The 14,313-nt window shown below is 50.8% G+C and overlaps 2 protein-coding genes across 2 annotated transcripts; both read left to right on the top strand.

The window, feature by feature from the left end:
- The first annotated feature begins 265 nt into the window (after nt 1-265).
- Nucleotides 266-2,680, top strand: LOC101759026 (ABC transporter G family member 16). Its single transcript, XM_004960254.3, has one exon. The coding sequence runs from the start codon at nt 407-409 to the stop codon at nt 2,489-2,491; it is 2,085 nt and encodes a 694-aa protein (XP_004960311.1). The 5' UTR covers nt 266-406; the 3' UTR covers nt 2,492-2,680.
- Nucleotides 2,681-11,253: 8,573 nt separating this feature from the next.
- Nucleotides 11,254-12,455, top strand: LOC101758618. The gene has a single exon (XM_004960253.4). The coding sequence runs from the start codon at nt 11,436-11,438 to the stop codon at nt 12,138-12,140; it is 705 nt and encodes a 234-aa protein (XP_004960310.1). The 5' UTR covers nt 11,254-11,435; the 3' UTR covers nt 12,141-12,455.
- Nucleotides 12,456-14,313: the final 1,858 nt, after the last annotated feature.

Raw genomic sequence — 14,313 nt, 5'->3', positions numbered from 1 at the left:
ATTTTTGGTTAGCGTGCGTACTAGGATGCAATTCTACGATGCCAAGAAATACCCGGGTCCCTCCTCTTTGGGAAGCAGGTGTTAGCCCCAGACAATCGTGATCGAAAAAGAAAGCACCGAGAAGGGGAAGAGGAGAGAAACGGCGTGGACGGCTGGTCGCCGGTCTCCATTCCCACTCCGACTCGTGCGTCAAGTACGAAACGGAGCCGAACCCCTGAACCCAACTCGGGCCTGCCCTCTCCACCGCCTCTTCCTTATAAGCGAACGCGCCCGCGCCACACCCTCCCAACACAACCACTTTGCCCGCCCAACGCGCGCGCGCGCACCCACCGGAGCCGTGCCGTGCTCTCCACAACGACGCGCCGCCACCAAGATCTTGCGCCCGGCTGACGCGACTCCACACACCATGATGGCCAACTCCGGCCAGGCCGTGGTCGACATCGACGAGGCCGGCGGCGAGGCCATGCGGCCGCCGGCGCTACCGCCGGTCCCCTACGTGCTCAACTTCACCGACCTGTCGTACAGCGTCAAGAAGGGCGGCGGGCTGCTGGGCTGCCTCCCGTCGCGGCCCAGCAACCGCCTCGCGTCCGCGGACGCGCCGCCGGCCGCGCCGGCCGGGAACACCAAGACGCTGCTCGACGGCATCTCCGGCGAGGCGTGCGCGGGCGAGCTGTTCGCCGTCATGGGCGCCAGCGGCTCCGGTAAGTCCACGCTCGTCGACGCGCTGGCGGGGCGCATCGCGCGGGAGAGCCTCCACGGGAGCGTCACGCTCAACGGGGAGCCGCTCCAGGGGCGGCGGCTCCGCGCCATCTCCGCCTACGTCATGCAGGACGACCTGCTGTACCCGATGCTGACGGTCCGCGAGACGCTGCACTTCGCCGCCGAGTTCCGCCTCCCGCGCGCTCTGTCGCAGGAGAAGAAGCGCGCGCGCGTGGACGCGCTCATCGATCAGCTCGGCCTCACCCGCGCCGCCGACACCATCATCGGCGACGAGGGCCACCGCGGGGTGTCTGGCGGCGAGCGCCGGCGAGTTTCGATCGGGACGGACATCATCCACGACCCGATCCTGCTGTTCCTGGACGAGCCCACCTCCGGGCTGGACTCGGCGAGCGCCTTCATGGTGGTGCAGGTGCTCCGCCGCATCGCGCAGAGCGGCAGCGTGGTGATCATGACCATCCACCAGCCCAGCGCCCGCATCCTCGGCATCCTCGACCGCCTGCTCCTCCTCTCGCGCGGCCGCACCGTCTACGCCGGCACGCCCGCCGGCCTCAAGCCCTTCTTCGCCGAGTTCGGCGCGCCCATCCCGGACAACGAGAACCCCGCCGAGTTCGCGCTCGACACCATCCGCGAGTACGAGCGCCAGCCCGACGGCGCCGCCGCGCTCGCCGACTTCAACGCCAAGTGGCAGAACAACGGTTCTTCCACGGACAAGGACAGCAAGCTGATGAGCACGATGCCCTTGGAGCTCGCCATCGCCGAGAGCGTGTCCCGGGGTAAGCTGGTCGCCGGGAGCGGGTCGGGGAGCGCGGTGAGCGGCACGGTGCCGACGTTCGCGAACCCGCCGTGGACAGAGGTGTGGGTGCTGATCAAGCGGTCCTTCACCAACACGGCGCGCATGCCGGAGCTCTTCGCCATGCGCCTCGGCACCATCATGGTCACGGGCTTCATCCTGGCGACCATCTTCTGGCGCCTGGACGACACGCCCAAGGGCGTGCAGGAGCGGCTGGGCTTCTTCGCCATGGCCATGTCGACTATGTTCTACGTGTGCGCCGACGCGCTGCCGGTGTTCGTGCAGGAGCGCCACATCTACCTGCGCGAGACCGCGCACAACGCCTACCGCCGCATCTCCTACGTGCTCGCCAACGCCGCCGTCGCCTTCCCGCCGCTCGTGCTCCTCTCCCTCGCCTTCGCCGTCACCACCTTCTGGGCGGTGGGGCTCGCCGGCGGCGCCTCGTCGTTCCTCTTCTTCGTCCTCATCATCCTGGCCTCCTTCTGGGCGGGCAGCGGCTTCGTCACCTTCCTCTCCGCCGTGGTGCCGCACGTCATGCTGGGGTACACGGTGGTCGTCGCCATCCTCGCCTACTTCCTCCTCTTCTCCGGCTTCTTCATCAACCGCGATCGCATCCCCGACTACTGGATCTGGTTCCACTACCTGTCCCTGGTGAAATACCCGTACCAGGCCGTGCTCCAGAACGAGTTCAGGGACGCGTCGCGCTGCTTCTCCCGCGGCATCGAGATGTTCGACGGAACACCCGTGGGGCGCATGTCCGAGGCCGTCAAGCTCAAGGTGCTCGACGCCATCAGCAAGACGCTGGGGTCCAACATGACGGCGAGCACCTGCGTCACCACCGGCGCCGACGTGCTGGTGCAGCAGGCCGTCACGGACATCAGCAAGTGGAAGTGCCTGCTGGTGACCGTGGCGTGGGGGTTCTTCTTCAGGGCCCTCTTCTACGTGGTTCTGCTCGTCGGGAGCAAGAACAAGCGCAAATAAGCTAGTAGAAAAGGAAAAATATGTTCAGTTATTTTGTTGAATTGTGCTGGTGAAGCAAATGTATAGCTCGATCTGTGCAACTTTTATGTTTAAGAAATATGTATCATTTTTTTTTACATTTTACGCATAATGAATGCAATGCTTGGTGTGAAAAACTTCAAATACTAGTTTTACAGCAGCAATTATTCAGATTACTATGTCCTATGTGGTGTGCCTCGATGAATCTGCTTGGTTCATGGACTCATGGTCAAGGCAGCGGTCTTTTCACATGGAGAGAGAGAGAGAGAGACTTCTTTCGTGTCTGTTTCAACATTCCCCAAATGTGAGTGGCAAGCAGCGGCATGTTTTAACAGACGAGCAGCACTAGCACTCATAGAAATGGCATGACGAGCTCACGCTTCTGGCCTGCTGGAAACGGAAATAGCAGTAGTGCCTACTGCAAAGCATTACCAACCCTACAAGCAGGATATACATGTTGGTGTGAGATGGAGCGGCTATGTAAAATTGCAACTTCTTGTGTGCTTTCTCTTTCTACACCTATACATTTTTTTAGAAAAAAAATGTGTGGCTTATTAAGTTATTTATTTTGGGATGTTGGAGTGGACCAAATTTGAAAATGAAAGCAAGGGTCAGAGTAATGACATTTCCTTCTTTTCTTCAGGTTGCTAGAATTTAGGCCGCGAGTGTATGTTGCTCTGCTTCATGCCCTTCTAGTTCATCTAGTGTCATGATCTGTTGTTTCTCATGTAACAGAGTTGAAATTCTACCGTCCATTAACTGTCATTTTTAGTTACTTGCTACTTTGTTAAGGTTCGTTGTCAGCCTATCGATTCTCTAGTTTTTATAATTTCTTCTTCAGCGGAATGTGAATGGTCATCCTTTGATTTACCAGAAGTAGAGAAAGAATTTGTAGCAGGTTATCAAACCGAATATTCGGTATTAAATATGGTTCATTGTATCTTGCTTCTAAATTCATTAGTTATAATAGGTGAAATATCTGTTGCTCATTTTAGGTTTTTATATGTTTTTGATTTGACACATACTAATGTTTTTTTTGGCAACAAGTGTAAATGAATAGTGCAAATGTAATAGATACTTGAGGAAATACAAAATCATGGAGGCATGATGAATTGTATAATAGAATTTTGACACAACCCTAACATGCTTGAGCTTTTTTATAAAAAAAAAACACTGTACTGTATCGGCCTTTGTTTTTTATTTTTATACCTGGTAAAAGTAAGATGTTTGCTCGATCAGGAGTGACACTTGTGCAGCACAACCTTTTAAGTTTTTTTATTACGGGTAAACAACCTTTAAGTTGAATTTAACGTGTGCATCATAGAAAGGTTGCACGCACCATACGTGATTTTTTTTTCCTTGTTCCTGTCAGGTGTTTGTTTATGGTCGTTTGTTTGATTGTACGGTCAGAATGAGGCATCTGTCTGAAGAGGCTTATTTGGTGAATGAGAAAGAATTGGTCAATAACTTTTTAGGCAAATTTGATCAAAATTAAATGGCAGTAGGTGCTGATCCACATAAATCTTCAGTTCCTTCGTTCTTTTAATGGATACTAGAGCATGCAGTTAACAGATACTACTCCGTATACTTTCGTTTCGTTTGGTTTCAGAGAAAAAGGTACTTGCGTATACAGTGTAGATGACCCATCCGTTGGAATGTCCCGAGAAACTTGTGTTTTCAGACACCTCTTCTCTATCTGAGGAACTGTTGGTAGCAGCCTTGTTAACTTTGTCAAAGAAAAAACTTGCGCCAATATCAACACCTAGCTTAGAAAATAAACATGGCAGGCGCCAATTCGACCAGTGCCGCTGAATTTTATCCTCTGTTTAACCGATCCAGTGAAAACCGTGAATCTTTGCTGCTCCATTTGTGGCGAAGCATACAACATGCGGCAATCGCAGATGCCACCGTACGTATCGCTCTCGTACACGACATGAACCTGAGATCTGTGGTCAAATACCTGCCTTGAAAGTAATAACACTCCAAGACTAGTGGTTTGGCACCTAGCTTGCAAGTCAGAAGACATGGGCCTGCTGCAAACCTGAAACCTGAACCGATACACAAGCATGTCAGAGTTGGCGGGTCTTGCCGTCCACCCATGCATGATCCACACATCATATCACAAGGAAAATTTGCCTGTCTGGCTGGCTGGCCGGGTTGGGTAGCTTGTTCAAGAAAGGAGAAGTGTCGATGCCAAGGTTGGGGACCCATCGGCCACAGCAAAATCTCATTGCCCTCACGGCTCTCGCCGGGGCGGCGTCGCCATTGGCTGCTGCGTCCTTGCTCGCGTTTTTGGGCTACCTCTGATGGGGGCTGCAACCAACCAAGCTTATCCCTTTGCTTGCTTTCACAACAGTGAGGGGTCAGTCAGGACCAGCCAACTAGAGCCATTATAAAATTATTAGAGGTGAAGTTAAAATTTAGAGATTATAATATGTGGGCAAATGGTTTTACATTTTGTGATCTTTCGTTTGTCCCTTCTGCACGCCCAAGATGATGTGCACTAGCAGTCAGTGATGGTAACTAAATATTAGGTGAAGCGATATCAATGTCAGCATCAGTGTCATCTGAGCAGCAGCAGCCAGTTGTGGACGATGAGAGAGCTGATTCGGAGCTCGTGGCTAGCTGTTCTTGCTTGGTGCATGACAGCATGAGGCGATGTACGAAAAGGAACAGGTGGATTTGGAGTCTGGAGGACGCACGGGTTGAATTGAATCAAGTTTTCGCAAAGAAAAAAAATGTCCAGCTTATCAATGTGAAAATAACACAGGAAAAAAGGACACAGAATTGGAAAATCGCAGGCGCACACGTCCAAAGGTGGGGAGAAACTTGGCAGTTTGTTGCCCCGAAGCTTGGGCACATGTGCGGTTTGTGTTTTTGTCTTGCTCTTGGCTCTTGCCAATTGCCATGCTGGTTGCTTGCATCGCAGGTTGCAGCAGTTCTCGATCCTTGATGAATTCTTCTTCGTCGGCTTCTTCCTCAACAGGAACAGCAGCAGCAGCGCGACAGGAAGAGAAAGACCGAAGGAAAAAAAAACGCATGTGTTTCTCCTGCGGCCTGTGCAAATGCCACTCCGGCAGAGTCGGAGACGAACGGGTGGTCAAACTGCTGCTAGAACCCCCATCATATCACCGATCATATCATCTTGTGCTCAAATTCTTCAGGCCAGGCAGATCCACTACCAGGAGAAAGATCCCCGCAGCAGCTGAAACCCCATCATGTTCGGCGACATCGATCACATCATCTTAGCCGATCTGGGCCTTGTTTAGTTGCTCAACTTTGAAGATGCAAAATTACTATGCTAGTACTGTAGCACACTGTAGCGTTTCGTTTGTATTTATGAATTATTGTTCAAATATTGACTAATTAGGCTCAAAAGATTCGTCTCGCAAAGTACAACAAAAATGTGCAATTAGTTTTTAATTTCGTCTACATTTAGTACTCCATGCATGTACCGCAAGTTTGATATGACGGGGAATCTTTTTTTTCATAATGTTAAAGTTGGAAGTTAGGGGTAACTAAACATGACCCTGATCAGTTTCGCGCTACAGGACACACACGAGATCAAATTCAGGTCGCCGCGGCAGGCCGGCAGCTGCCGAACTTCTTGCAGCATCAGGAACAGGCACAGTACCGGCGGCAACCAAACCGTCGCGGCACGCCCCCATTCAGATGGAAAAATTGGAGCGACCAATACCGCTGCATTGACTTGACCTGCTGCTGTACAAACAAATTCGACCAGTGTGTTGGGCAGCCGTCCCTGCTTGCTGCATCACGAATTCACAAAAATCACAACCACTGCAACGCCGGCCCATGCTGCTTTTCGCAAAGAAACTGCATCGTCTTCAGGCTGCAGTAGCTAGTTAGCATGCCGAATTAATAGGTTGCGAAAAGGTCTTTGGTGGCCTGCTGCAGAAGTGCAGAGGCAGAGCATTGGCATGGCAACTGATGCTGATGGTGATCAAGTGATCACGAACCCTAAGGTCTTGTTTAGTTTCTCTTTTTCCTAACTTTAGCACTATGTAAAAAGAAGATTTCCTATCACATCAAATTTGCGGTACACGTATGCAGTATTAAATGTAGACGAAATCAAAAACTAATTGCACAGTTTTGTTGTACTTTGCGAGACGAATCTTTTGAGCCTAATTAGTCAATGTTTGGATAATAATTCACAAATACAAACGAAATGCTACAGTTGCGTATTTATGGTAAAAATGCAAACTTTGTCACTCCCAATTTAGGAACTAAAACCTAGGTTTGTCCGGGTATTAACTCGTGACGGTGCGTCGGTGTCAGTGTGCGGAGCTGCAGGCTACAGCAAACCGTCTGTGCGCTGAGGCCATACGATGAGCATGCCGGCTCTACCCCTCTCGCTATCCCAGCACAAGGAAAAATGAGAGGGGTCAATGCTCCCCCATCCTGTTTTTATGACTTGTCGGTTTAGATATTTATATAAGACGATCTTCGGTGCGTGCCTTAAGTTTTCGAATTAAATTTGGTCAGCATGGCCATTCCCTTTCACTATTCTTTTTCGAAAAGGACAGCAAGAGGTTTGCAGAGCATTTTATTACGAAGAAAGCAAAGAGTACAAATTAAAACGACTAGGGAAAAATGTAAAAAAAAACCCAAGATTCAAAATTGTTATTCTTTTATGATGATTCTACAAATGCCCTTTTGGAATGACAAATTCTACATGCTCTTTGCTCAAAAGGGAAATAGCAGCTGTCTGTGTACGTAGCGAGAGTCTGGGAAGAGGGTTGGCATTGTGAGACGAGGCGAAGAGTGAGCAAAGCTCTTGTGACAAAGTCCAAGCTTGTGTATGCTACCTCCAGGCTCCAGCCACCTGGCGGCCCGTCCAAGTCCATCTCCAGCTACTTCTTGGTGGTCGGAGAAAGCCCCTCCCTGGAGCGCCGCCGCAGATGGAGGAGGAACGCCGGGCAGATTGGCCGGCCGTGATTTTGACAAGCAAGACCTGGCGAAGTGCAGCGGTTTGGTAAAATGATAAGCCATTCATCCTTGACTTTGACCTCAGCTGGCCGCTCCACGCGCCAATCACGTGTCATCACTTTTCCGGTTTTCCCCCATTCCATTTTGCTCCAGGCAGCAGTAGCGAATGGGCCGCCATTCAACTGGGTCCGCCCGCCCGCGAGATTTTTCCTTGTGCTAAATAGTTCCTTGCAGCCCATATTTTTCCAGCAAGAGGCGGTGACTTGATGGACCGTAGCCCACAATGGACCGTAGGCCCAAAAAATCCAGAATGATGCGTTTTCTTGGACCACGTGGGTGGCGAGGCCCAAACTGCAAGGACCCATGATTCCTTTCAACCCACTGTATCCTCCTATACTCTCATTTTGTTCTTTATTTTCAGAGCTCATGTCCATTTGTTTTGGAGTACTTAAAATTATAATTATAGATCGTTTTGGTATTTATAAATTATGTCTAAATATAAAAAAAATTAAAAAATTATGTATCTAGAAAAGTTAAAACGCAATTTGAAAAGGGAAGTACTGTACGTTCCTAGGTTCCTCTAAGTTGCACGGTGCATTGCATGCAATCCTACATTCGAGTACCGTTTCGATAGGCAAGAGGTCGCCGCGAATAATTGGCACGAGAAAATAATGGCGCCGCCCCGCACTCAAAAGCTGATAGCTGCTGCTACAATGCAAGGTGGTGGTAAACCGGCCTGCTGATCCATCTCTTCCCGTGATCTAAAATTCATCCCCCAACTGCAAACCCGTTTACCTAATCCACAAACTACGCAAACCAGGCACACCGACCCCTCGAGTCCGCTCCACGCCGGTTTCGACCCACGCTGACATGTCAGGCTGCCTCCCTCCTCTCTCTCTCTCGGTGGCTCTCTTTCTCCTCTCTCTCTCTCTCAGCACATCCAAGCGATTCCCATCTGGTGAACTCCACACCAGGTCTACGGAGGGAGATGGCGAGCGCAGCGGGTGGGCACCAGCATCTCCGGACCGTGGGTCGCCGAACGGAACAGCCGCGTGCCGCCCGCAACCGGGCGGGAACTGCCGTCTCACGGGCACGGAGACCACCATGCGCTTGGGCGGCGGCGGCTTCGCGGACCCTAGCGGACGCGTGGACGCCAGCGCACATCAAAACCGGCCAGAAGTGGGCTTGGGGGTTCGCATCGCATGTCTGGTTTGCACAATTGGGAGCTCGGGGTTGAATGCTAGACTCGTGGAAGGAAGAGATGAGGGAGGTGGAAAAGTGCCTTTCTGTCGCGCTCTCCCCAGGGCTCGTCGCTCTCAAAAGTGAAAAGTCCCACCGCATGCACACACCTGGCACCTAGGCAGCCTGACTGAGAATAGTGCATCCTGAATTCCTGATGGATGGATTTGTTGATCCCCGTGTCGCCGGAGCAGCAGGTAGCAATGATCATCCTCCACCGCCCGATCCCATCGGCGCCACGTATTATCATAGCGATCTCTCGGACATTGCTTGTCTACGTACACCGCGCGTCTCTCTCTTTGCTTGCAGTACGGGCCACGGCACGGTTGCAAGAACAACACACAGCAGCAACCCAGGATCCAGCACAATGCAATGCAAGGACCAGGAAGAAATTCATTCAGAGTACTAATTAGTTAATTAATTAATCTGTGTGCCCGTCTGCGTCATGATGGTGTCTCGTGAGTGACACTGTTGGTTGTGTTGTGCGAGCTACCGCGCGTCTTGAGGCTTCTGCTGCTTTGGCCCCCGGATGCTGATGCATGCATGGTTTAAGTTTCCTTTTCCTTTTCCTGGATCTATCTTTGATTACTATTAGCCGATACCGCTGCAACTACTGGTAATCTCTGGAAGGGAGGACCACATCGCCATCACTCACCACGTAGGTCGACGATCATCGATGCAGAGTGATCACTCCTAGCTAGTCTACAGGCCGGCTGCAGGCAGTAGAGCCGCTGACACTGGACTGGGCTGCTGTGCATTTGCTTCACATGCGATGCGGCAGTGGCGCCGCGCGTGCACGGTGGCCACAATGATACTCTGCATGCATGTGTCATGTGTGTGTGCTGCCCGCTAGCTAGCTACCTCGTGATGCCGCTGCTGATGCTGATGAGATGAGATGGGGTATTCGATTATTGACCAGCCTAGTGCTTCACGGTGTCCTGTCCTGTCTGGATCTTCGTGCGAGAGCAGGCTTAGGTTGTTTATTTCTTTCTTTATCGACCCTGCTATCAAAGCTATTGTCTGCACCGCACGCCATTGTCTGCCCGCATCGTTCTTCCTAGTGAACAGGAAACCCATGCCTTCCACAGTTCCACTGCAATTAAAAAGAAAAGTTTTTAACGCTGACGGACCTGAGCCACTGATAAAAACACAAGCTACCATGTCTGAATAATTGAATTTGTCGAGGGAAAATGCCTCCTTTTGTAATCTAGCTAGCACTTGGCAGTTGGCACCACCACCACCACCACACCACGTACTAGCTCACACAACGCTTGCAGATTCTGTTGCTCATGCACGCGCGCTTCCACCTCCAATATGCATGATTGTGATTAAACAAAGGGCAGCAGCTGCTGATCATTTCGATCACTTGATAGTGCCGAACCCCACATCACAAACTGTACCTGCCAATTGTCTTTTCATCCTGAAACAAAGGTGTAAAACAACAAAATCGCATCGAACATACATAATTTGAGAAATTAAATCCAGCTCACAGTGCAGATTGTCCAAGTCTCTTGTGCGCGCAGCTACTCTACTGTCCATGAGAGGCATGTGCTCCTATCTTAATTTGCATCAACAAGGGAGAGACGGGGAGACCTGTTGCATTCGCTACTGCTGGAAATCAGTTGAAGTGCACCGGAAACTTTGGTTCTCTCTGGCATGCTGCTCCTGTCCCTTTCTCGTGCCTCACCTCACCATACCTCTACGGACTACGGATGCATGCCTCCACAAGTCAATTGGTCAGTACAGCAGCTACAGACCTATCACTAGTATTGACATACTGTCATGTTTCAATTTGTTACCAGTGAGCGTGGCCCTCGGAATACGTACCCGAATTATGAGTCCTTAACCACAAGTTTCAATCATTCCAATCCATGCATGCTCCATGCCTCTGTCTAGCTGTCCTCCTTGATCGAGCTCAACACACGGATCTACCCCTTTGCTCCGTCAAGGTTAGTTGATCATACTGCCAAGAAACTGAAGAATCGGTTACTAGTATAGTATCTAGCTTCTAGTCAGCTGACATATGCATGTGTTGTCCAGTCCAAATGGTACAAGCACATAGACATGGTAGGCTACCTTCCTGACAGAAAAAAGGCCGTCGAACACGCCACGTAATTAACTCGATTAAAAACTAAGACCATGTTTAAATTCCTGCCAAACCACGAACAAGAACAACCCCATAGACCCTGTCCAAACTGATCCTCACAACGGAAAATGCGACCAAATTTACTTCATGTTAAAGTTTCTTCTGACATTTTTCACTTGGACTCTCGCTAGTGCAGTGCTGGACACATGTAAATAGATAGGTTCAGAGTGCGCCGGCGCAGAAGGCCTCACATTTTGACTGGCCAGGCTGCGAGGCGAAACCATGGCCAGCAGCTAGCACTCATTGCTCGAGAGTGACCACGATGATGATGCCACATAATTCCCGCGGCAAAAATGGAGACACCTTTCCTTGCAACCAAAGCCAAGCGCTCTCCTTCGTCTCCCTTTAACCTGTCCCTCACATGCTCCCATGCCGCTCCAGTCGCTGTCGCCCTGTCTCTCTTTTATACCCCACACCCACACAGGCCACCGAGCTAGCTCCTCCCTGTCCTCTCTCTACAGCTACGCGCGCGCGGCTCATGCAAATGGAAGCAGAGTGAGCTGAAGCTAAGCAGCAACAGTGATTAATTGGCTGAGAGCAGAAGATTAAGCAGCAGCTGGCTGGGTAGCTAGGTAGCTGGCCGCGACGCCATTAATGGCGGCCGGATGCAAGGCGGCCATCGGCTGCGTGGACGCGCGCGCGCCGGTGCGGGCCAGCTACGTCAGCCTGTACAAGTGGCCCGAGTCCGACGCCGAGTTCGTCAAGTCGGTGGCCATGGCGCGGCGCCAGGGAGGCGGAGGCGGAGGGCAGGAGAGCCCCGGCGGAGCCAGCGCGTCCTACTACTACAGCTACAACGGCAGCGGCAGCATGCGCCGCGGCGGTGGCGGCGGCGGCCTCAGCGGCGAGCTGGCGGCGGGGTACTGCAGCCCGCGGGTGGTGGACAGCTACTCGTGCCGGCAGATGTACCTCCGCAGCTACACCTTCTCCAAGAAGAAGGAGACCGTGCCCGAGCGCACCATGGCGTGCCTCGGCCGCGTCCGGGAGCGCGCAGCCGTGTTCCCCTTCCTCCCGCAGCGCGGCGGCGGATCCGCGGCGGCCTCCGACGCCGGCTCGGTCGGCAGCGCGAGCAACATCGCCGTCGGCCGCAGCGAGAGCAGGGACAGGGAGGACGTCGGGCTCCGTGACCGGAAGGCGAGGAGGAGCCGGACTCGGAGGAAGAAGCAGAAGAAGAAGCGGTGCACCATGGTTAGGAGGCTGCAGGAGGCGTCGTGCGGCGCGGTGCACGCCATCTTCCGCCGCCTCCTCGCCTGCACCACCAGCGTCGACGTCGCTGACGCCGGCGCGCGCCCGGCCCGCTGAAATGACCACGCATGCACGTGCGACATGGTGCGGTGTGGTGCTGCCATGCTGTTCTGCTTTCTGCATGCACGCTGCAATAGCTTGTGTGGATTTTCTTGTGCCTGGCTGCTAGTACAGTAGCAAGCAAGCAGAACTGCAGAAGTAGTGATCTGCAGTAAGACGGCATGGACGTAAATCAGGGATCGTACGTACGTATTATAAGTTAATCAAATATCTGTGCTTGTGTTATTTATTTGGTATATGTATACACCTGCTCTCTTGTGCATGGCTACAACTTCAGACCTTCAGCCAAGTTTTTGTGTTGATCTTGCAGCTTCTACTTGACTTCATTCCTTTTGAAAGAAATAATTTGTTTGAAATAAAAGATTTGTCACTAGTTTCTAATATAATGTACATTTGGATCATTCTATTTTTCGATCATCAACGCAAACGGCCTAGATCCTTAAATTACTAGGCGTGCAGCCTGATACTTCACAGTAACGGAATGCCAAGAATGCTCTTTGAATACTGGCAAACCAATTCAAAGCAGCACCTTGTGTGCTCATTTTAGAGAAACATGACAATTCAGAGCGGCTTTGGGGAAAAATTTTTTCCATTTGAGAGTAGAGGCAATCCCAAATGCTTCACTCAGAATTCAGTGATCTTACACGGAAGCAAAGGCTGCATTGATGCTAGACAAGTTTCATATATCTCAGTAAGAGTTAGCTGGTGTGATCGACCATTTGAGCATTTTGTCTCTGATTCGTGAGCAGTCTATCACAATTCGACGATTGTGGCGGCCGAGCGGGTGGAGAAAAACGATGAGAAGCGGCGGCATTGAGGCGGTGGCCGGTAAGCAAGTGACACTGCTGTGCACAAAACTGCTCTGAACGTGGTGACATTATTCAATGTATTTTGTCCAAAAACAAACACCAAGTCGCAATGAAGCTTTAACAAAAGTTAAAACTGGAACAGAGGACTACAACTCATAGTTGGAACTTTAGTTCCACCAATCAATGGTTCGAGAGGTAAACATCTCTAAACTCTAACCAACATTCATGTTCCTGTGGCAACAATACTAACAGTAGCAAAGTTAAAGGGAGTGAAAGTACCATTTTTTACAGAGGGTCGACAACCTCAATGAATTGAAAAGAGCTACAGTAGCATATACTCTCTCAACTAAGGAAGTGAACCAAGTCAACCCAGCCAATCCTTCAACCTCAATAAGCAACCCAACCAAATCAGCCTAGCAATTCAATCATGATTAGCTTTGGAGGAACCAACATCAGATCCCTCATCAGAGCTCTGCTATCAGCATCAAGATCTTCCTTACTCCGTAGATTATCGCGAACAGTATGAGCATCCTTACTCCAGGAGCGCATTTTCTCTGAAGCTGTAAGTGTTGTCTTCTCTAACACCGTCTCCTCTGTAGATGTGTATGCTTCCTTTGCACATCTTACTCTAGTGTATATACAACCTCAGATACGCCACGGATGAAAACAGACATGAGGCGAACATTCATGAAGCGACGCCAGGTTCCTTCTGAGCATATGACGGCTATAAGTGACAAAGCTTGCATCATTTGCTCTTGACTGTACCTCATTATCTGGCAGCACACTGTAGGTGAAGAAGAGTTCTGGAGCACCAATTTTTAGCTTCTCAAAATTCACCTGGACTCCAGAACGTCCGTAGTTGGACTTGTACGGAAGTTTCACCACGAATTTGTTGATGTTAACCCCAAAGATAAGTCCCTTGAGACTCACATCCTTAAACAACCTCCACTTGTTACCGTAGAGGAATCCAAGAAGGTACAGATCCCACGTATGGAACAGGAGTCTGACCAGAAAGTTTAGCTTGGGCTTGCCCTCGGAGTCCAGGAGAACTGACCCATCAGGCCCCATCTGGTACCATCCTGATGAACGGAGCAAGATAACAAAGAACCCGGAGTTTGGAAGTACAGTGACCTTGTACTCATACTCCAGCAGAGGAGAGAACCGCTGCGGGATACGAGTGATCTGGTAACGGACTTGGACTTGAATTCCATTCTCTCGTACCATGTTAAAATATGCAATGTATACTTAAAACGTTCTAACTAACTTTGCTATATATAAGGATAATATCATGGTAAGGTAAGAAGGTTTAAAAAATTGAAAAGAATGCATGAGCCATAATTGCCATACTTCATGGTGAAGTG

The sequence above is a fragment of the Setaria italica genome, chromosome III (genome assembly GCF_000263155.2).
Source record: "Setaria italica strain Yugu1 chromosome III, Setaria_italica_v2.0, whole genome shotgun sequence".
NCBI classification, from domain to species: Eukaryota; Viridiplantae; Streptophyta; class Magnoliopsida; order Poales; family Poaceae; genus Setaria; species Setaria italica.
This window is presented reverse-complemented; position numbering and strand designations above follow the sequence as displayed.

Bases quoted from the DNA above. Each gene is read 5' to 3' on its own strand.
- LOC101758618 (XM_004960253.4), top strand. From the start codon at position 11,436: ATGGCGGCCGGATGCAAGGCGGCCATCGGCTGCGTGGACGCGCGCGCG.
- LOC101759026 (XM_004960254.3), top strand. From the start codon at position 407: ATGATGGCCAACTCCGGCCAGGCCGTGGTCGACATCGACGAGGCCGGC.